The 23,455-nt window shown below is 43.1% G+C and overlaps 1 protein-coding gene across 2 annotated transcripts in view; it reads left to right on the top strand.

Annotated features, from left to right (window-relative positions):
• LOC126293288 (plectin) overlaps positions 1 to 23,455 on the top strand; it is a 181,218-nt gene that overhangs the window by 106,042 nt on the left and 51,721 nt on the right. For both annotated transcript variants that reach the window (XM_049986410.1, XM_049986409.1), the window contains exons 9-10: positions 8,237 to 8,384; positions 8,604 to 8,891. In XM_049986410.1, coding sequence (XP_049842367.1) covers positions 8,237 to 8,384; positions 8,604 to 8,891 — 436 coding nt within the window. The remainder of the gene's footprint in view (positions 1 to 8,236; positions 8,385 to 8,603; positions 8,892 to 23,455) is intronic.

The following is a 23,455-nucleotide window of genomic DNA, read 5'->3' as shown; positions in this document are numbered from 1 at the left end:
AGCTAGTCTGATATTCCGTAGGCTCTTACTTTGTTTATCAGTCTACAGTGCGGAACTGTATCGAACGCCTTCCGGAAGTCAAGGAAAATGGCACCTATCTGTGAGCCTGTATCTAATATTTTGTGGAACAAATAAAGCGAGCTGGGTCGCACACGATCGCTGTTTCCGGAATCCATGCTGATTACTACAGAGTAGATTCTGGGTTTCCATAAATGACATGTTACACGAGGAAAAAGCATGTTCTAAAATTCTACAACAGATCGATGTCAGAGATATAGGCCTATAGTTGTTCGACGACCCTTCCTAAAAACTGGAACTACCTGTGCTCTTTTCCAATCATTTGGAACGTTCCGTTCCTCTAGAGACATGTGGTACAAGGCTGTTAGAAGGGGGGCAAGTTCTTTCGTGTATTCTGCGTAGAATCGAATTGGTATCCAGTCAGGTCCAGTGGACTTTCCTCTGTTGAGTGATTTCATCATTGGTCGGAGACTGGGAGCAACCAGTCTTGAGAATTACCGTCTGGTGCATAACCTGCTGGTAACACCGCTACACAAATGGCTGTGTTTGGAATGGTGCCTTGACAAGGGGGCTTACTCTGCTGATGAATCACTTTGGATTGTGTTCATTGGAGAATCTTGGTTCTCCACTTGATGTATGGCCATTGTCAACGAGTATGGTGGCGGCCTGGGGAAAATAGCACTCTTTCAATGTTTTTGTCACGGTTTGAGGAGCTATCGGTTGTGACTTCAGGTCATTTGAGGAAATCAGGTGGCACATTAGTACATCTTCATGTGTTACCTCTCACCCGGCAGTATCGTGGTGCCATTTTTCACCAGGACAGTGCTCAGCTACACATAGTAGTGTCCTGTGAACAGTCGGTATGATGTTGAGGCACTCCCATGGCCAGTATGATCCCCCGATCTGTCCTCGACAGAATACATGTGAACCAGCTCAGAAGTCAACTCGGTCTCATTGATAGTGACAAGGATATCATGGGCCAGTTACAAAAGCTATGGGCTGTCTTGTCTGGGGGTGAATACAACGGTTTTATGACACCCTTCTCGATCGAATCAGTGCATGTGTCCAGACCAGAGGGGTGCAACTTGAAAGTAGTAAAGTGGTCTCATACTGCCAAGTTCTTTGTAAATTTGACTCTATTATGTGATCACTGAAATAACATCACATGCACTATCAACACATAAGTTTCGATTCCTTTCCTTCTTCTCTATTAGATGCTTCACTATTTTGGTTGACAGTGTCAAACGATGAACATATAAATTAGCATGAAAAGTAACAAAAATATATCTGATATCGATATGTGTTAACAAGTACAGAAAAACACGAATGATAACCAGCATTTCAGCAGCGAAGTACCGTCCTGGCCTGCTGTTGCTTCTATTGCCTTGCAGCAGCGCTGCACAGTTGCTATTGGAATACTGGTTCTGATGTGGTAATATAAACCAATACCAGAAAATAATGTCTAGTAAACATGGGCGTAAAATGCATACCTTTACAACTAGGAGCACTTTTTCATCTTCAGTACTGCGAGACATATAATATCTACTGAAAGGTCTTTGCTTTCATATTTTGAGAGGTGGTGGTACGACAATCACACCAAAAGAAATGCACATTATTTTTTTTAAATATACGTCTTTTATTCTACATGTTTGAAAGCTTTACAGTGTGTAGATACATCCTTTAAGAACAATATTTTCATTTCTTCACATGATTTCCATCCCTCTCAACTGCATTACACCATCTTGGAACCAGCGCCTGTATACCCGCTCGGTAAAATTCTGGACCAACCTGTTGGAGCCATTGTTTGGCAAGGGAGTCATGATCGTCAAACGTTGTTCCACGAAGAGAGTCTTTCAGTTTCCCAGAGAGATGATAGTCACATGGAGCCAGGTCAGGACTGTAAGGCGGGTATTTCAGTGTTGTCCATCCGAGTTTTGTGATCGCTTCCCCGGTTTTTTGACTGACATGTCGCCGTGCATTGTCGTGCAACAGCAAAACATCCTGCTTTTGCCGATGTAGTCGAACACGACTCTGTCGAGCTTGAAGTTTCTTCAGTGTCGTCACGTACGCATCAGAATTTACGGTGGTTCCACTTGGCACGATGTCCACAAGCAAGAGTCCTTCAGAATTGAAAAACATTGTAGGCATAACTTTTCCAGCAGAAGGTGTGGTTTTGAATTTTTTTCTTGGGTTAATTTGCATGATGCCACTCCATTGATTGCCTCTTCGTCTCTGGTGAAAAATGATGGAGCCATGTTTCATCACCTCTCACAATTATTCTAAGAAATTCATCTCCACCATTCTCGTACTGTTCCAAAAGTTCGCTGCATACCATTTTTCTTGTTTCCTTGTGAGTCACTGTAAACATTCTGGGAACCCACCTGGCACAAACCTTTTTTAACGCCAACATTTCCAGTATTCTGAAAAAAACATCCTGACCCTATCCCAATGTAGCATAACAATTCGTTCACTGTGATGCGTCTGTCAGCAGTCACCAATTCGTTAACTCCCTGCACATTGTCTGGAGTGTGTGCAGTACGAGGCCTGCCGCTGCGAGGACAATCCTCAATATTGCCGTGCCCGCTTCCATCACGTAACCTGCTTGCCCACCACCTAACTGTACTGCAATCGACAGCAGCATCCCCGTACACCTCTTTCAACCTCTTGTGGATGTTTCCCACTGTCTCGTTTTCACAGCACAGCAATTCTATGACAGCACGTTGCTTCTGACGAACGTCAAGTGTAGCAGCCATCTTGAAGACACGCTGTGACGGCGCCACTCACAGGAACAGGTTGAACTAAGTTTGAAAACAAGCGGGAAGGATGTATCTACACACTGTAAAATTTTTACACATGCAGAATGAAAACTGTATTTTTACAAAAACAGTGTGCATTTCTTTTGGAGTGACCCTCATAAAATGGTGAATGTATAAATTAGCATGAAAATTAACAAAAATACATCTAATATCGATATGTGTTAATAAGTACAGTAAAACACGAATGATAACCAGCACTTCAGCAGCAAAGTACCATCCTGTCGTGCAGTTACTTCTATTGCTTTGCAGCAGCACTGCACAGTTGCTGCTGCAGTATTAGTTCAGTGGTGGTAATATAAACCAATACCAGGAGAGAATGTGTAGTAAACATGGGAGCTAAAATGCGCACCTTTACAACTAGGAGAACTTTTTCATCTTCAACACTGTGAGACACATATTATCTACTGAAAGCTCTTTGCTTTCCATATTTTGAGAGGTACGTAGTATGTACCATAACAAGAGAAAAATGACCAGTAGACATGGGCTCTAAAATTTATACCTTAAAAGCTATGTGCACTTGTTCATCTTCGCCACTGTAAAACACATCTCTTCTATTGAAGAAGTCGTCACAACTCTTAAGGTATGCATTTTAGTGTTCATTTTTAGTAGACTCTTTTCTTGTGTTGGTCCATACTACCACCTGTGAAAGTTTGTCGGGGTAGTCCTAGTTCAATTTTTTTGAATGCTCACACAGACTATGCGGCCCACCAAGAATTCCTGTTCTCTGCCAACCTCACCACCTCAGAGTAGGGCTTGTACCGTACTTTCTCAATTATTTGTTGGATGTATTCGAATCTCTGTCTTCCGCTACAGTTTTTACATTCTACAGCTTCATCTAGCTCCACAGGAGTTATTCTTTGATATCTTACTGCATGCCCTGTCCGTCCTTCCTGTCAGTGTTTTCCAAATGTTGCTTTCGTCAATGATTCTGCGGAGTACCTCCTCATCCCCTTTTGTATCAGTTCACTTGATTTTTAACGTCATCTTACTCCTTAACAATTTATGAAGAGCAAATAATTTTTTTAAACATTAGAAGATAAGAAACAATAAAAGCAGGTGATAAAACGGTGACTTAAATCGTAAAATGGCGGAAAATTGTGGAAAGTTAAAACATAAAACAAAGGGTGGGCGATGCTAGTAAAATACACAGGAAGCAGACAGGTAAAATCGTTCGCAAGAGATATAAAAATCACACCCAGCGACTGTATGATGTCCGTTCGCAACACTTCAGAAAAGACACACGACACTTAACAAGCACTGGAAACACTGCTCTAAAAAGTCAGCAGGAAGATGACACACCACAGCCGAGGGCAGATGAGGGGGGGGGGCAACCTGGACAAATAAGAGGAAAAAAGGGGGGAGAAGAGGAAAAACGAAAGTGAGGGACCGACAGCGGGAGAGGACTCATGGGGGGGGGGGGGGGGGAGCAGGGCAGACGCGAGAGGGAATGGGGATAGGCAGAGGAGGGAAATGCAAAAGGACTCGGGGGAGAGATGGGTGGCAGAGAGAGGGTAGCCAGGGGAAAAAAAAAAACAGGATGGGAAGGGGGGAGAGGGAGCCCAGGAAAAGGACAGAGGAAGGGAGTGGGAGGTGAGGATCAGAGTTAATAGGAGGGTTAAATGGAGGGAGAGAGGGCATCATCCGGGAGGGAGAGTTGACAGAAGCGACCTTGGGAATGAAGATGAAGGGTGTAGAGATGGAAGGTAAGGGGTCACAACAGTGAAGGCACGTCAGAGGGCGGGGGTTGGAGAGAAGAGGAGCAACCAGGGGATGAGGGGTATCAAGGTGGCGGGAGGTGTAGAGTATGCAGATATGTTCTAGGATTTTTCCCTCTCCTTTTTCTTCACTCTCTAATAACACACTTAAAGTAAGGCTTGTGAGCGCATGTTCATCGCTGGGGGATGTGACAACAGATGAGCTTGCCTTCTCGCTAGCCAGGGTTGAGTTGTAGGTGCTGTGTTGTCCGAACGAGACACAACCAGGGCCAAAGCACTACAGGAGCAAAAATGCGAGCTGGTGAGAGTGCCATAGACACTCGTCACTTGCACGAGTTCTACCAGCGCCACAGGTGGCGCTGAGGATGAAGATATCGACTTCGCCTTGGTTATACGTCATCGTCCAGGGCTGATTGAGACAGGGAACGTCGCATAGTGAACTAAATGTGTGTGAAATCGTATGGGACTTAACTGATAAGGTCATCAGTCCCTAAGCTTACACATTACTTAACCTAAATTATCCTTAGGACAAACACACACACCCATGCACGAGGGAGGACTCGAACCTCCGCCGGGACCAGCCGCACACTCCATGACTGCAGTGCCTTAGACTGTTCGGCTAATCCCGAGTGGCATAGTGAACTCTTAGAAGTGAACAGAGCGTTGTAATTGTATTTGCTATGTAGTGTGAAGTTTACCTACAATTATTTGCACTTAGCCATTAAGGGCTTTTTTTGTATTATATTACAAGCAGTGTTGCAGACTGATATTTCATTAAGTCACAAAGATAACTAAACGTTTTCAATTCATTTGTGTGACTTGGTTACTAATTTGTTGGAGTGTTCTAGAACCTTTATTCTCCTATCCTGTTACCTGACACTGGGGCATAGCTGTGTAATAGTGACAGGGAGAAGTTGTGTTAGGCTGGTATTATACTACCAAATTTCTTTTCCAATATCTTTGTCAAATATCTTTGTCAAAGAAATTTGATGGTGTAATAGGGAACTTTGTCAAATGTCGTCAAATATTTGATCGGATGTAGGGCCTAGCTGGAGATTTGATCAAAGAAGTCGATTGTCTTATGGTCACTGCAGTGTGACATGTTACCACATGGAGTGCTAGCATCGATGCAGCGTTCTGTCATCTGTAGTGTTTTTATAAACATTGTCGGTAATTAAAATTGGTGTGTACCGACAACTACAAAATTAATAGAGATGTATTAAGCTGATGAGGTACTTTCCAACGTAGGCACCCTGAATACAAAAATAGATTAAGAAGATTGGAGACCTAACCTAACCTAACCCAACCCTCTCCAGTAGCAAGGAATCGAAGTGTTACAGTGAGCCTGTCTCCTGCAGATATAGCAGTTCTTGAGTGATTATTGTGCTTTGTGATATGAGGATGCACTTCACTGAGTACATACAGACACATATGCTCATCCATTCTTAAGTAATTGATGTACAACTTGACGTCTTCCACTATAAGCTCACGTAATAAGTTTTGCTGAATGCTTTTATGGTGTCGTTGTAAAACCCACGGCTTCACCCAGGTACGTTTCCTGCCCCCCCCCCCCCCCCTCCCTTTCTCTTCCGCACGTGCACACAGTGCAATTGTGGCATCTCCAACTGCTGCAGTTAATAACAAGGTGTTGTCAGCCATCATGAACTTGATGAAAAATATGATGACAGTGAAATACCCCTTTTTAGCGCTACGTCAAAGATCTCCGACAAATATAAAGGGTGTTAAAAATAGGTACGGTCAAATTTTCAGGAAACATTCCTCAAACACAAAGAAAGAAAAAATGTTATGTGGACATGTGTCCGGAAACTCTTACTTTCCATCTTAGAGCTCATTTTATTACTTCTCTTCAAATCACATTAATTATGGAATGGAAACACACAGCAACAGAAAGTACCAGCGTGACTTCAAACACTTTGTTACAAGAAATGCATCCACTCTCCATCGCATGGAATCCCTGATGCGCTGATGCAGCCATGGAGAATGGCGTATTGTATCACAGCCATCCACAATACAAGCACGAAGAGTCTCTACATTTGGTACCGAGGCTGTGTAGACAAGAACTTTCAAATGCCCCCATAAATGAAAGTCAAGAGCGTTGAGGTCAGGAGAGCGTGGAGGCCGTGGAATTGGTCCGCCTCTACCAATCCATCGGTCACCAAATCTGTTGTTGAGAAGTGTGCGAACACTTCGACTGAAATGTGCAGGAGCTCCATCGTGCATGAACCACATGTTGTGTCGTACTTGTAAAGGCATATGTTCTAGAAGCACAGGTAGAGTATCCCATATGAAATCATGATAATGTGCTCCATTGAGAATAGGTGGAAGAACATGGGGCCCAATCAAGACATCACCAACAATGCCTGCCCAAACGTTCACAGAAAATCTGTGTTGATGACATGATTGCACAACTGCGTGCGGACTCTCGTCAGCCCACACATGTTGATTGTGAAAATTTACAATTTGATCACATTGGAATGAAGCCTCATCCGTAAAGAGAACATCTGCACTGAAATGAGGATTGACGCATTGTTGGATGAACCATTCGCAGAAGTGTACCCGTGGAGGCCAATCAGCTGCTGATAGTGCCTGCACACACTGTGTATGGTATGGAAACAACTGGTTCTCCCGTAGCACTGTCGATACAGTGACGTGGTCAATGTTACCTTGTACAGCAGCAACTTCTCTGACGCTGACATTAGGGTTATCGTCAACTGCACGAAGAATTGTCCATTGCAGGTGTCCTCGTTGTTCTAGGTCTTCCCCAGTCGCGAGTCATAGGCTGGAATGTTCCGTGCTCCCTAAGATGCCGATCAATTGCTTCGAACGTCTTCATGTCAGGACACCTTCGTTCTGGAAATGTCTCGATAGAAACGCACCGCGCCCCGGCTATTGCCCTGTGCTAATCCATACATCAAATGGGCATCTGCCAACTCCGCATTTGTAAACATTGCACTGACTGCAAAACCACGTTCGTGATGAACACTAACCTGTTGGTGCTACGTACTGATATGCTTGATGCTAGTACTGTAGAGTAATGAGTCGCATGTCATCACAAGCACCGAAGTCAACATTACATTCATTCAATTGGGCCAACTGGCGGTGAATCGAGGAAGTACAGCATATACTGACGAAACTAAAATGAGCTCTAACATGGAAATTAAGCGTTTCCGAACATATGTCCACATAACATCTTTTCTTTATTTGTGTGTGAGGAATGTTTCCTGAAAGTTTGGCCGTACCTTTTTGTAACACTCTGCATTTGATCTGGGACTCAGTCTCATATTGACACTATGATTTATTGGGTCTTTCACCTCTGGAAATGTATGTTACCGTGAAAAATATCGAATTGCACTGTTGTAAGGAGTCCATGTTAAACTGGATAAGCCAGTTCATCACATTTTTGATCAAATCTTTGACAAAGAAATTTGATAATGTAATACTGGCCTTGGCAGTGTACTGCACCAGAAGTCGTTTCACGAACTCTCAGATTCGGCATCCACAGCAGTAGCGACGAGGCTTTTACAAAACTGGTGACTAGGGTTTGCAAAATAAGATGTGTGGGATTTCCAGGCCATGCTGCCACCGTGCTTGCGGAGGATTTTGCAAGTCTAACTGATGGTCTGTCGGAGCGCGCATGTGTCCCTTAACGTGGGTGTTATTTTTCAGAGGGTGCCGCGCCTCCGCTGAAGCAGAGGCAGAGCGTGGGCGGGCGGAAGCCGGCGAGGAGGAGAGGAGGCGCCTCAAGGACCAGGTGGCGGCGCTCAAGGACGTGGCAGCCGTGGGTCGCCAGCTGCTGCAGCTGCGTGAGGAGCAGGTGGGTGCCTGCAGCTGGCAGCGGCTCGCAGCTCAGCCAGCAGGTGTTGGGGTCTGATTGTCCGACAAAGATACTGCCAACAATTTGCATGTGTACGAAGTTACATTGACCATGCCTTCTGGACGCTTCACTTTTTTGTAAGGCAGTGTATGATGGTAAATTGTTTACATATAACAAGGACAATATGTTGTGGTCTGGAACGTGCATTGTCTTGTGCAGGTGGAGCGGCTCGAGGCGCGCTTGCGTGCTTCGGAGGCGGTGGCAGCGGCGACGGCGGCTGCTCCCGATGCCGGGTCTGTGGAGGCGAGGCTGCCCGCCGCCGTGGAGGCGGTCGTGGGCGACCTGCGCGCCGAGTACGGCCGCCAGCTGCGCGCCATGGCCGCGCTGCGCCAGCTGTACGACGAGCGCGCAGCTGCCGCAGCTGCAGAGGCGGAGGCACGCGAGGGGAGGCTGCGCGTCGAGGAGCAGGCGCGCAGGGACGCCGACGCCAGGTGCCTCAAGCTGCAGGTGGGGCCCACCCTCCCTGACACCCTCACCGTGCCTGCAACTCCTGAAACCTTTGTCTACAGTCTAACGTGTCCGTCCAAGCGAGCTCACGGGGCGAAACATTAGTCGCCCATCGGAAGAGCACACTTGTCGTTTTGGACCACTGCAAGTAATGTCGAACTGGAGGTGCATTAGGAGGCAGACTGACTTGTGGTTTGCTGGTTGGCTAAAGAGTAGTACGGCTGGGCCAATTCTGGGACAGCCTGCATTCTTGCCAAATTCACCCTCCCCCATGATGCCTTTGATGATATACATTGTTGCCAGATCTATCCCCCTCCCCTACCCCTCTCCATAACAATGCCAGGAACATTGGATCACTATAGAGACAGAGAATCTGAAATTGGAAACTGCAGCATTCGACGTGACGGAAAGTGAAAAAGAAACTAATTCCAAGTTTGTAAGGCAGCATGCACTGACAGATTTTTTACAAAACTCTCATACATTTAGTCTCTGAATATTTCTCAAGCAAGTGGAACTGACAGAGGACGCCAACCTACCTTTAGAACTGGCTTGTCCAGTTTAACGTGGACTCCTCACAACGTTGTAATTCGGCACTTTTCACGGTAACATACATTTCCAGAGGTGAAAGACCCAATAAATCATAGCGTCAATATGAGACTGAGTCCCAGATCTCTACAGCAGTATTACAACTTTCACTGAATGAGTCGCCAGATTCCACAGATACCAGAGGTCAAACATGCACATACACTTGAATCTATTTGTATCTGTAAAACGCATTTAAAGGCCATACAAAACGATCAAACAATTTCTCAGACTCCATGTGTTCATCAAATTATTTGGTAGTGTGCTGCTTTGTTTGACATGATTGTCACACATAATCTGCATTTATGTGCTCGAGAGTCATTTTAACAAAGCCAGACTTGTCAAACAAGTATGGCTGTTCACGCATTCACTTGTCAAACAATAGCCAGTGGCTTGCCAGACTATGATCTATAACTTTGATGTATCTTGAAACTGGAATGGATTTTTAAGATTTAATGTATGTATCCTACATTGCACCTCGTACATTGCCCACTAGTGTAAAAATGCTTCGTGACATGATACTCACATCTTTGAAGCTGTTTTAAAAGTGAGATTAAATTTGACAAAATTGATGTATACATCTGCCCACTTGTTTGACAATTCCATGGACGACAAGCAGCAAACTTAACATACATGTTTGATCATTTACTTGGGGCTTAAGTCGTAACTATGAAGTTGGCAGGTTTCAGTTATGAAGTAAGAAAAGACAGTAGCAACTTCCAAAATTCCAATTCCACATGAGGATATAATGAGCTGCTGCTTTGCTCGGCCTGTTAGAATGGATACTGCCGTGTAGGATTACAGCAACCCCGATTGTACAGATATCTATCAGTTTACACATCAAATTTATAGACCATAGTCTGGCAAGCCACTCGCTGTTGTTTGACAAGTGAATGCGTGAACAGCCATACTTGCTTGACAAATCAGGCTTTATTAAAATGTCTCTCGAGCACATAAACGCAGATTATGTTTGACAATCAAGTGAAACAAAGCAGCACACTGCCAAATAATTTGATGAACACGTGGAGTCTGAGAAATTGTTTGATCGTTTTGTGTGGCTTTTACATGCGTTTTATAGGAAGAAATAGATTCAAGTATAAGGTCATGTTTGACTTCTCGTATCTGTGGGATCTGGCGACTCATTAAGTAAATGTTGGACTACTGCTCAAGAGGACTGGGACTCAGTCTCATACTGATGGTATAATTTAAGGGGTCTTTCACTTCTGGAAATGTATGTTACAATGAAAAATGCCAAATTGTACTGTTGTGAGGAGTCCACGTTTAACTGGACAAGCCAGTTATAAGGGTAGGTTGGCGTCCACGTGCTTGAGAAATATTCAAAGACGAAATGCACGAGAGTTTTTTAAGAAATCTATTTTGTACGCCCTTACTAGCTGTTAGTGCATGCAGCTTACAAACTTCGAATTAGCTTCATTTTGACTCTGGGTCTTCCGTGATGTCGAATGCTTCAGTTTCCAATTTCATATTCTCTGTCTCTACAGTAATCCCCTGTTCCTGGTATTGTTATGGAGTGTTTCTCAAATATGCATTGAGGTGCCCAAGAAACTGGTATAGGGATGCGTATTCAAATACAGAGATATGTCAACAGGCAGAAGATGGCGCTGCGATCGGCGACCCCTATATAAGACAAAAAGTGTCTGGTGCAGTTGTTAGATCGCTTACTGCTGCTATCAAGATTTAAGTGAATTTGTGCGTGGCGTTATAGTCGGCGCATGAGAGATGGAACACAGCATCTCCGAGGTAGTGATGAAGTGGGGATTTTCCCATACAACCATTTCATGAGTGTGCTGTGAATATCAGGAACCCGGTAAAACATCAAATCTCCAACATCGCTGCAGCCGGAAAAAGATCCATCAAGAACGGGACAAATGACGACTGAAGGGAATCGTTCACCATGACAGAAGAGGAACCCTTCCGCAATTTGTGCGGATTTCAATGCTGGGCCATCAAGAAGTGTCAGCATGTGAACTATTCGACGAAACATCATCGATATGGGCTTTCCAAGCCAAAGGCCCACTCGTGTATTCTTGATGACAGCACGACACACAGTTTTACGCCTCACCTGGGTTCATCAACACCGACATTGGACTGTTGATGATTGGAAACTTGTTGCCTGGTCGGATGAACTTCGTTTCAAATTTTATCGATCGGATGGGCGTGTGCGGGCATGGAAACAATCCCATGAACCCATGGACTCTGCATGTCATCAGGGGACTGTTCAAATTGGTGGAGGCTCTGTAATGGTGTGGCGCGCATGCAGCCGGAGCGATATAGGACCCCTGATTCGTCTAGATACGATTCTGACAGATAACACGTAGGTAAGTATCCTGTCTGATCACCTACATTCATGTCCATCCTGCATTCCGACGGACTTGGGCAATTCCAGCAGGCCAATGCGACGCCCCACACTTCCAGAATTGTAACAGAGTGTCTCCAGAAATACACTTTTGACTTTAAACACTGCCGCTGGCATCAAAATCCTCAGAAATGAACGTTATTGAGCATATCTGGGATGCCTTGCTGTTCAGAAGAGATCATCACCCCCTCGTGCTCTTGCGGATTTATGTACAGCCCTGCAGGATTCTCAGTTCCCTCCAGCACTGCTTCAGACATTAGTCGAGTCCATGCCATGTCCTGTTGTGGCACTTCGGCATGCTCGCGATGATCCTACCAGATATTAGGCAGGTGTACCAGTTTCTTTGGCTCTTCAGTGTAATTTGCATTCACAAGGAGATCAATCCTTTCACATGCAATCTCTTTATCATGCAGAAAAAACGTGATGCTTCAAATTAAATGCATCAGGGATACATTTTACAACAAACGAATTGTGGCGGGGTGGGTACGTTCGTTCTACCTCTAACGGTTCGTTCTGCCTAAATCGGTAACCTTTTTGATGTCTGTCCCCTTCGCTCTGCTTTGGTAGATATTGTTTCAGCCACCAAAAGCAGCGGTGAAGAAAATTCGACTAAATACACACCAAGTAAAGGCCGCACAACTCATTCTTGGAAGCACCATCTATAAGCCTGCAAAAATTTTGGGTGTTCTTTATTCTAAATAAGTTGCGAGAAAAGGTTCACTTAATTAGGTTTCATTACTTCCAAAAACAAGCTGTAAATGGCTATTAAGTACGTATTCGTATTTACTATCAAATTACACACATCAAAACAAGTTGAGTATCACCCCAATTCCCAGAATTCCTGAAGATAGACGTTGACTGTTGATATTGTATCACAGACACAGTCCCTTTGACTGTTCAGAGATGTCATTATACCCTCCCAAAGGTGTAAACAACCATGCATGCGCATCGCCTATTAGACGGAGGGGGTCTAACAGCCGATCAGTTCCAGTCATTCTACCAGGAAGGAGGCACACGGCTCGTGTTGTCTATAGATCAACCATGCCTAGACGGTGAATACCGCGGTTCGCATTGTTACTTTGAGCCCGGAAGGGCTCTCAACAAGGTTAAGGGTGCAGGCATCTCGGAGTGAACCAAAGCGATGTTGTCCGGACATGGAGGAGCTACAGAAACATGAACTGCGTATGACATGGCTCGCTAAGGCCGCCCAAGGGCTACTGCTACAGTGGATGACCACTACCTACAGATTATGGCTCGGAGGAACCCTGGCAGCAACACCACCACGTCGAATAATGCTTTTCGTGCAGCGATAGGACGGCCTGTTACAACTTAAACTGTGCGCAGTAGGCTGCATGATGCGCAACTTACTCCCCATGTCCATGGAGAGGTCCATCTTTGCAACCACGACACCATGCAGCGCGGTGCAGATGGGCCAACAACTTGCCGAATGGACTGCTCAGGATTGGCATCACGTTCTCTTCACTGGCGAGTGTCCCATATGCCTTCAGCCAGACAATCGTCGGAGACATGTTTGGAGGCAACCCGGTCAGACTGAACGCCTTAGACACACTGTCCAGTGAGTGCAGCAAGGTGGAGGTTCCCTGCTGTGGGGTGGTATTATGTGGGGCCGACGTACGCCGTTGGTGGTCATGGAAGGCGCCGTAACGGCTGTACGAGACGGGAATGCAATCCTCCAACCAGATAGTGCAGCACATTGGCGAGGCATTCGCCTTCATGGACGACAATTCGCGGCCCCATTGTGCACATCTTGTGAATGACTTCCTTCAGGATAACCACAGCGCTCGACTACAGTGGCCAGCATGTTCTCCAGACATGAACCCTATCTAACATGCCTGGGATAGATTGAAAAGATTTGTTTATGGTCGGCGTGACCCACCAACCACTCTGAAAGATGTACGCCGAATCGCTGGTGAGTAGTGGGACAATCTGGACCAAGAATGCCTTGATGATCTTGTGGATAGTATGCCACAACGAATACAGGCATCCATCAATGCAAGAGGACGTGCTATTGGGTATTAGAGGTACCGGTGTGTACAGCAGTCTGGTCCACCACCTCTAAAGGTCTCGCTGTATGGTGGTACAACATGCAATGTTTAGTTTTCATGAGCAGTAAAAAGGGCTGAAATGATGTTTATGTTTATCTCTATTCCAGTTTTCTGTATACGTTCCGGAACTTTCGGGAACCGAGATGGTGCAAAACATTTTTTGATGTGTGTATTATTGATGCAAGTTAATTACTGTTTTTTACTACAAAGTTTCACTCAAAAGCATCCAGAAGTTCACCAGTCTGACCTGATTGATTTTGCACTTTTTGTACAGCCACTGACCCACACATACGTGCGAGCTGCTAAATCAAATCGTTCAATGGGCTTTTTTTAAAAAAAAATAAAAAATCGCCCAAATTCTCTGAGAAGTCACGAAGCGCGTCACATGGAGTTTGAAATATGACAAGTACGTTCACTCAAAAATAACGTCCGAACTAAGTTAATTAAAATTTCCTAATGTTCATAAAAAGGTTTAATACTGCAGCCGTTTCACAAACTCCTTAAAAGATCTGACATAATGTAAGAGTTTTTCATTTTAAGAAACAATTATGTGGCGCTGTTGTCAGAATTGCCGAGGCGCTCCGACACTGTAATACGAGGGGCGTTTTAAAAGTCCGAGAGATGGCATCACCGGCGCGTATCGAAGTCATAGTTAGTAGCGTCTTTGGAAAGAACACACACCAAGTTTCAGCCATATTGGTCTATTTTTTTGGGTTCGGCATTCGTGTGAACAAGGGAAGTCGAGTGATTGTTAAAAAATGGACGGTAAAGAATTTCGTGTGGTGATTAAACATTACTTCATGAAAAGCAAAGCGTCTCAGGAGACTAAAGAGAAGCTTGATAAACATTACAGTGACCCTGCACCTTCGATTAAAACAGCTTATATGTGGTTTCAAAATTTTCGGAGTGACCATATGGGCACAAGTGATGCTGAACGTTCTGGACGCCCTGTGGAGGTTACGACTCCAGAGATCATTGATAAAATCCATGATATGGTGATGAATGACAGGAGAGTTAAAGTGTGTGAGATTTCTAGTGCTGTGGGCATCTCGAATGAACGGACACATAATATTTTGCATAAACATTTGTACATGAGAAAGCTATCCGCAAGATGGGTTCTGCGACTACTCACGCCTGACCAAAAATGGAATCGTGTGAAGTGTTTCGAGGATGGTTTGCAGCTGTTCAGGACGAATCCGCAGGTCTTTAAACGTTTCGTCACTGTGGATGAAACATGGATACATTACTATACTCCTGGGACCAAATAACAATCTAAATAATCGGTTACCAAGGGAGAATCTGCACCAAAAAAGGCGGAAAGGTTATGGCGACTCTCTTTAGGGATTCGCAAGGGATAATCCTCATCGACTATCTGGACAAGGGTAAAACTATTACAGGTGCATATTATTCTTCGTTATTGAACCGTTTGAAAACCGAGCTGCAAAAAAAATGTCGGCGATTGGTCCGCTAAAAAGTCCTTTTCCATCACAACAATGCACCAGCGCACACCTCAGCAGTTGTGGTCGCAAAATTAATGGAAACAGGATTCCAACCCGTTTCACATCCCCCCCTATTCTCTAGCCTTGGCTCCCTCGGACTACTATTTGTTCCCCAATTCGAATAAATGGCTGGCGGGACAAAGATTTTATTCAAACGAGGAGGTGATTGCAGAAACTAATAGCTATTTTGCAGACTTGGACAATTCCTATTATTCGGAAGTGTTCAACAAATTAGAGCAGCGTTGGACGAAGTGTATAAGTCTAAAAGGAGACTAAGTTGAAAAATAAAAAAGGTTTACCCCAAACACGTAAGTAGTTTTTATTTTTGCACGGACTTTTCAAACGCCCCTCGAAGCATCACAGCTTTGTACAAAATGGGAAAATCGTGCCTGTACCTCAGATGTAGGTTATCTATTGATATGCTAGAATTACGTTGCAGGGGAAGGCTGAAGGTGTGTTAGGGACGTCACTGGATTACTTTAATCCTTGCAGGTGTAGTAATCGTGTTGTTATGGTCGTGCAGTGGGTAGCGTCTGTGTCTAGTAAGTAAGAGACCTGGGTTCAAGTCCTGGCTGCTGCTAAAATTTTAATTCATTCAGCTTCTTTGCTTATTGAATATAAAGTTGAGACTCGTATAACTCCAGCGTGTAATTCTGCCACATCATTATAACCAACATGCACCACTGATGAGTACTGCACTAGCTTGGATATAAGTTTAAATTAAAAGATGGCCACTGTTTCTTGAGTATCCAAAGCGTCTAATTATCGGAAGTTGATATGTTGGTGAGGCGTGTAGCTGAGAGGTTCCTATTGTATAGAAACAGTGATTAACACTCTGCGTTCCTCTGAGTGACAAGTCTAGCTCCATACGGAGACTATGGCGAGATAGGCCCCTCAGAGGGCGCAGGCACAGATGGAGCGCATATACTGAACAAAACAAAATGAAAAAAAGGTGGTCTCGTGCTCCGATCTTCTGCCTGCGAGAAGAAGCCTTTCGCTTGGCCCACGATTGTAAACGTATACTGTTGTCAAAGCATCAATTCGTCCAAGTAGAATCATAGCCAAATGATTACTACCTAACAGGCGTCACTTGGGTTATGTGTCAACAATGCATTGAGGAGATGACTGACCGTCCTCGCCTTAATTATGTATGGGCAGTATCTGTTATTTCGTACATTAAGGCGAGAATGGCTAATGATCTTTCAGTGTAGATGCACACCAGTCTCGAACTCTTACGGGAATCGGCGAAATGCCGCGAGTAATGAGAATAATGGGAATGGGGAGACTACATTAGTAGCGTGTGGATAAGTTGAGAACTTGAGTCTAATGGTAGGCGTGTTAGGACAGTCCATGTCGTTGCAATGATTGGTGTGTGTGGATGGCTCAATGGATGCCGGCACGGTAACTCAGCGTGTTCGGTCCGAGGGTTAGCTGCCCTCTGTAACGAAAAAAAAAACAAAAAACAACTGAGTTAATGGATCAATAACGAACTGAAACTGGTGTCTTGCGACGTCCGCACCGAGCAGATGAAACGAACAAACTGGGATTGAAAAAAAAAGTGGTCAGAGCACCCACCTGTTAAGCAGGATACCCGAGTTCGAATCCCGGCCTAGCACAAATTTTCAACGCTCCCAATCGATTTAAACCAATGCTCACTCGGCGCCACTGTCTGTAATTCCTTTGTGTCTTAATTCACAGAATAACCAAAGGGAAAGTTCACCATTTTCTAGCAGAAGTTTAGTCGACCTAGCAGTGGATAAAGACACGACAGAATCGAAAATGCATAAAGTGAGTCGCGATTAAGTACTGCCCCACCTGAATTTAGTTACGTGGAAGCAAACTTTTTTCATTCGTGAGAACACTGTAACACTAGCAACGTGGGACTTTAAGGTTGCTGATGGGAACAACCGCACGAAAACAATCGATTGAGTCGGTTGCTTGACATATCGGTTGAATTATTCATTTTCTTTCGAGGGAAACGAGTCTATGGGAACAACCGAAAGGAAACAATGGAATCAGTCAGTTGTGGTTTTACGTATCGGTTGTATTACTGTTCATTCATTTCTTTCGCTTGGAATCAGTATGTAGGAGCAACTAAATGAAAACAGTCGGCACATACCGGTGGTGTTTTGCTTACTGAGTTATGCATTTTTTGATGTCAAGTGAAAATATTCTTTAGTTTTAAGTCGGTAGAAGTATTTATTTATTCAGTCATTCAACTAAAGCCACTCTTCAATGGTTGTCTGAGTTATCCATTTATTCTTCTGAGGGAAAGCAGTGAAGTAAAACACGGTTCTAGGCGCTACAGTCTGGAACCGCGCTGCTACTACGGTCGCAGGTTCGAATCCTGCCTCCGGCGTTGATGTGTGTAATGTCCTCAGGTTAGTTAGGTTTGAATAGTTCTAAGTCTAGGGGACTGATGACCTCAGATGTTAAGTCCCATAGTACTAAGAGCCATTTTGAAGTAAAACAATGGTAAGCTGAGGTGTCCAAATTTCGTCATCGTAATACGTTAGGATCTGTGTAATCCTTTTTCCATAATATTTCCGGACTTACACAGATCCTAATGTATTACGATGACGAAGTTTCAACCCCCTAGCTTAACCATTGTTATACATATAACCTGAATTTATTTTTCACTTGAAGCAAAGTTACGATTAAATTACTGTAACTTACTAAACCCAATATACGACATAAACGTTAACACTGCAAAAACAGAAATAGGTGTTCGTAATTTCGTCCCCCACAAAAACTCTCTTAAGCGCAATTAATTTTTATATATTTTTCGTTTCTAACACTGCCAGGCAGTATCACTACCATGAATGACTTGAATTTCACGAATAAACAATCTTTCCGAGTTCTTTCAGCCTTCCAAAGGTGTGTACGGTGTGAATTCGTACGTGTGTGTAGATAAAGAGCAGGCTTCGTGCTAAGTTTCGTGCAACGAATCCATTTATCTCCGCCTGCGTTTCCCCATATCAAAAAAAGTGAAGTAATCTTATAAACAGCATATAAAATCAGTGTTTAATGTACAGCGGAATAAGTGACGAACATACCCAGAGTTATAACGTTGGCGAGTCAACAACTGTTTCATTACCCTGTGAACTTCGTGCAACGTTTGGAAAACCGCAAAATATGCGCCACCTGTGACCACCCCCCCCCCCCCCCCCCAAAAAAAAAGAGAAAGGCAACTATATTTATCATTGTTGGCAAGAAGCCACTTCTCTAGAAAAATTTCCAGCGAGCGCAAAGGAGGAAATTGAAAAAAAAAAAAAAAAACCTGATAAGTACTAACGTAATTTTTATTGTTTGAATGTGTTATAGGAGTTTTTGTGTTCTTATTGTTAAATGTATAATAATAAAAAATAAATCAAAAAGGAAACTGTAGAGTGCAGGATATTTGAGTTTTCGTAGCATTATTATTATCATGTAATATGATGGATGTGTTCAACAGTTTTTAATGCATTTTTTTCGTAAAAATAAACTTTAAAATTTGTTTTGATGTATTTTACAAACAAATGTTTCACTGGAATTGGTAAATGCAATTTTTGTGGTTCAAAATTGACCTGTGAAGTAAGGATGGGTTCATTCATTTTAATTTAATTAGCTGAGCTGGGCCATTTGAAAAAAATGGTCGAAGTTCTCGCAGGGTCTTCTTGCGGCCACGGCCAGGGTAACAGCCGGTGCAAGGAGGTAGCAAATCGCTGCTAGCCGTGCCGAGTTGCAGCGGCAACCGCGCCACCTCCTCAAAGCGGCTGTTACCCTGGCCCTGGCGGGAGTAGCACGAGGCTACACCGGCCGAATTCAGGCTAACGCGACACTACCTACAGAGGTGTGTGTGGAAAGGTTGGTTGTTCTTTCATAAAATGAAACACATTTTACAGTTTAGAAGCATTTATTCATCAAATGAGAATGCATTAGCAGGTCTTTTTATATTCCTAATGAGCAATTCAACATGTCTTGACATTGTTCCTGTGAGTCTTTGACTGAATTTTTTTGACTGTTTCATAATCACGCCATATTTGAATCAGTTTCTCGACGAGCTGCAACCTTGTTGCAATGTTGATCTTCCTCGACTTCTGCTTAACAATTGCGCCACACGCTTTAGGGTTGACGTGTGTACTATTTCCAGGCCCTGGCAAAGTTTTTGCATTGTTTTTAGCTAAGAACTGTGCAATGAACTTGGCTTTATGGCAAGCGTGCATGTCGGGAAACCATACCTTCACCTGAGGTGCCTTTTACTTTACGATAATGAATTTGATTCATTAGTGCCTTCCACGATGTAGAGTCAGCCAGTAGTAAGTAATCTTTGCTGACATAACTCTCCACACCACAGCAGACGTGGTATGTTTTACAGTTTGCACTGTACAAAACTCAGAATACACTTCTTTAACCATTCTGCAGACATACTGGCTACTTATCACTCATGGAGTATATAGACTACTCAGAAAAACACACCTGAAAGGAATAAAAAACCAGTTTAATCATAAAAAGTCCATAATTGCTGATGGTATATCCTCCTTGTATGAACAGAAGGAAAAAAAAAGAAAATTTCTTCTTCTCTGTTTTCAATATTTTGCTGAAAATAAATGTTCATCTTTCGAAAGAAATCTTCACACACATATTCTGAATTGGTTTAAATAAAGTTTATTTGCCTCGCTCCAGTCACCTCTAAACTGATTTCTAGTTTCATGAGCCCATTTAAATCTCTTTGCACTTATTGCACGGGCAAGTTTAGCTTTTTTGTGTGGACAACGAGATGGAATCCCTGCACTAAAGGTTTCTGCGGACTGTGGAGCTACAAACACCAACTCCAAAGTTCTCCGGGTTCAAATCCTGACTGATGGCTCTGCTGTTGGTTTTCGGCACCTGAACAAATTTGTGTTGATTCCTAGGAGACAGTTAGTTTGCTCTTGCGTCCACAGTGCGCTCGATGTGCAGGACTGACATTAAGACCATCTTTCGCTGCTTGGCAAATGATGCTTACAGATTTTTGTGAAATTTGGAACCTGTTTGCTGCTATTTCTCGCTGTGAATACTGTTTTTCTTCGAGTAACAGTCTTGTAGTACCGTAAATCGGGTATACTTTACCTGATTTTCAGATTCAGATGTGGTTATCATGATTATTTTTTAACAGATGTGATGTTTAAGTTCCTCAATTTGGGGGCATGTATGAAAGGAGTACATAGTAATCAGTACAACACATTTTACAAAATATGGAGGTAGCTATGGGGAAAACTGTTGGTGGTCAAAGTTACCATGGGTTCAGGGTTACATTGACTGGCCTCTATCTCCACCACAACTTTCAACTACAATTCCATCTGTGGTCAATATTTCAACAACAAAGTGAAACTTTGACCACCCAGAAATAAATACATTGGTCTAAATTTATAAGTGCTTTATTAAGCTTTATAAAAAGAGAAAACATAGTGAGGTACATAAATGAAACAGTGTGATCCATCATCAGAATTATAAAAATAATGAAAGTTACCAGGATGGAGTACTACACATGTATCCCCAAAATTAGTTCAGCATAATACCCTCAATTTCTTCCAAATTAGAATACAGCTTTCCCAAATATCGCAAGTCTTGCACGTCAAAAGGAAAATTCCATTCACTAACTGTCAAAGCACAATGAACAAATGTTCCTTCTTTTTCATTTGTAAATACACTTCGTTCTCCACCTTTTTCAATACTGTATTTCTTTGACGGTGCATTCATTGAAATTGTGCCACTGTTAATTGCTTCTAATGCAATCTGCATTTCTTCTTCACTGTGTTGTACTGTCTTGCACCAGACACCTTTCTATGACTTCTCGGCATATTGTGCCTGTGTAGGGAAGCAATAGAAGCATCAGAACACAATCACAAGAGTGTACCTGTAAGTCTGGGGTATCACTGACCGGCGGTCAAAATAACCCTGAAACAGAGACGTCATGCACATGACCTCAGAAAAAGTAATATGTTGGTCAATGTACACATCTGAAAAAAAAGGTCTGTTATGAGAATTAATCGAGCAACATACCTAATATAGTTTAAAACACCGATGGCTTTGTTGTTATGAGATGTTGGTAGATTTTGCACAACTAACTTTGAACACACTTTTTCATAAACAACTTCAAGTTTCAGCAGGTTTGCCAACTGCTGCGTAAGAAAATCGCCACTATATGTGTGACATCTAGCGTATATTGATGGAACTTTTCCACCAAATAGTGTTCACAAAAGACGCAACTCAGAGCCAGTAGAGAGATGTTGAACTTTTCGTGCTTGAGTGGTCAAAGTAACCACAGCCGTCAAAGTATACCCAGTTTACGATAGCAACTTTTCTTGGCGACAGATCGCTTTTCTGATCCATAACCAACAAATATCTGAAAAACAGAAGAATTATTGATACTAATGAAAATATTTGTGTCCTGGCTAGAATCCAAGTAAGGATACTCACAAATTATTGTTTGATGATACATTAAAAATAAAATGCATCTGAAGTACGTCCCAGATGAATTAAACTGTCTCCAAAACAGCTGCAGTCATGCAATTTCTGCGTCAACAACAATGGACTGCTTAGGGAGTACTGCCAAAATTGTTACTGGCGCAGCTCTGCCAATAACAAAGGCAGATGTTGCCATATAGATGTAATTGCGTGAAAATACCAATATCACATGCATGGATAATTCCAGAGTGAGAGAAACTAGAAAATATCAGACTTTTCGTCTTGAGTCTAACAATTTTCACATCTCTGTATAGCCCGATTAAAAGTACTTGGCAGTTGACATCTGTCTCTTGCCGCTACAGTGTTGCCGCATCTGCGGGCCGCTACTGCTCGGTTTTCGGTGGCACACAAACACTGCGACCACTTCATAAGTGCTATTAATATTTAACGCGGAGCAATTTTGGTAGCAGTCACTGCGAGATGTGACGGAAATGGGAGATCCTCTGTCGGCAGCTGATTTTAAGTAACTAATGACTGTGGCAGATGATGCGTTTCATAGCCCTGAATTTAAACTCATGCCCTAAGCTGACCATAACCTCGTGATGTGCAGTGCATCCAAGAAAACGGCGATCAGCAATCTGTGGCAGAACTAAAATCATGATCGCTTTGCTCACAGCGTTTAGGCTAACTCCTACGAGCAAACTCAAGACAAAAAAAAATTCATGATATGTTTGTTTGCGTAGACATGTTTGGCAGCAAAATTGCAGTTTTTGCAGTAAAAACAAACTGTAATTTCTCGCCGCCAATAGTTACGTGAAACTATCCTCACACTGGCTACACGAGATACCGAATTACCAAGCCGATACAAGCAGATTCGAAACGAAAAAAGAATGACAAGAAGAAAAACAAGGGCAAATAAAAAAGTCAACACGATGATGAAAACGACGCAGAAAAGTATTAGAAATAAAAAAATACTATACTAATTAAGTTAAAAAATGATGATTCAAGTACTTTGATTAGGCTCAGAAAAATTAAAATAGCTTTACTTTTAACGCTCGACCTTCAGCATGGCATCTTTGCAAACCACCCACTGCGCCATGCCATTCTTTTCCTCAAATCTCATTTCATTTGTAACTCAGTTGTTCCACTCGCAACGATTAATTGACAGCCTTCATAATTTCGGCTTCATGCAGTGTCACTGGAAGCTTATCTAATGCCTGCCAATATCTGTGTTTATAATAACTGTATAAATGAGGCTGAATCGTGTCATGTGCAGAAGGATCCAGTGTGTATGAAACGAGCATATTTCTTAAACATCGTTTTCGTGTGTCTGTGTGTTTCGTTTTTGGTGTGGTTATCATGTGTGATGAAATGCGAAATAAAAGGGTTGGGGATCCAAACAGTGCCAGACAAGAAATTGGAAGTGAACTGACGAATTCTTGTAGCACTTTGGTAACAGTGTACAGTTCAGGCGTGACGTTGAGCACTATAATTGGAGGAAACCAGCTAAGCACATCATTTGTCAGCAGTCAAGTTATTTTGATAGGACTATAGTAGCATGAATCTTGAGATTAGGTATGTACGATACAGTGCAAACAAACTGAGATACAC

The sequence above is a fragment of the Schistocerca gregaria genome, chromosome 10, assembly GCF_023897955.1.
Source record: "Schistocerca gregaria isolate iqSchGreg1 chromosome 10, iqSchGreg1.2, whole genome shotgun sequence".
NCBI classification, from domain to species: domain Eukaryota; kingdom Metazoa; phylum Arthropoda; class Insecta; order Orthoptera; family Acrididae; genus Schistocerca; species Schistocerca gregaria.
This window is presented reverse-complemented; position numbering and strand designations above follow the sequence as displayed.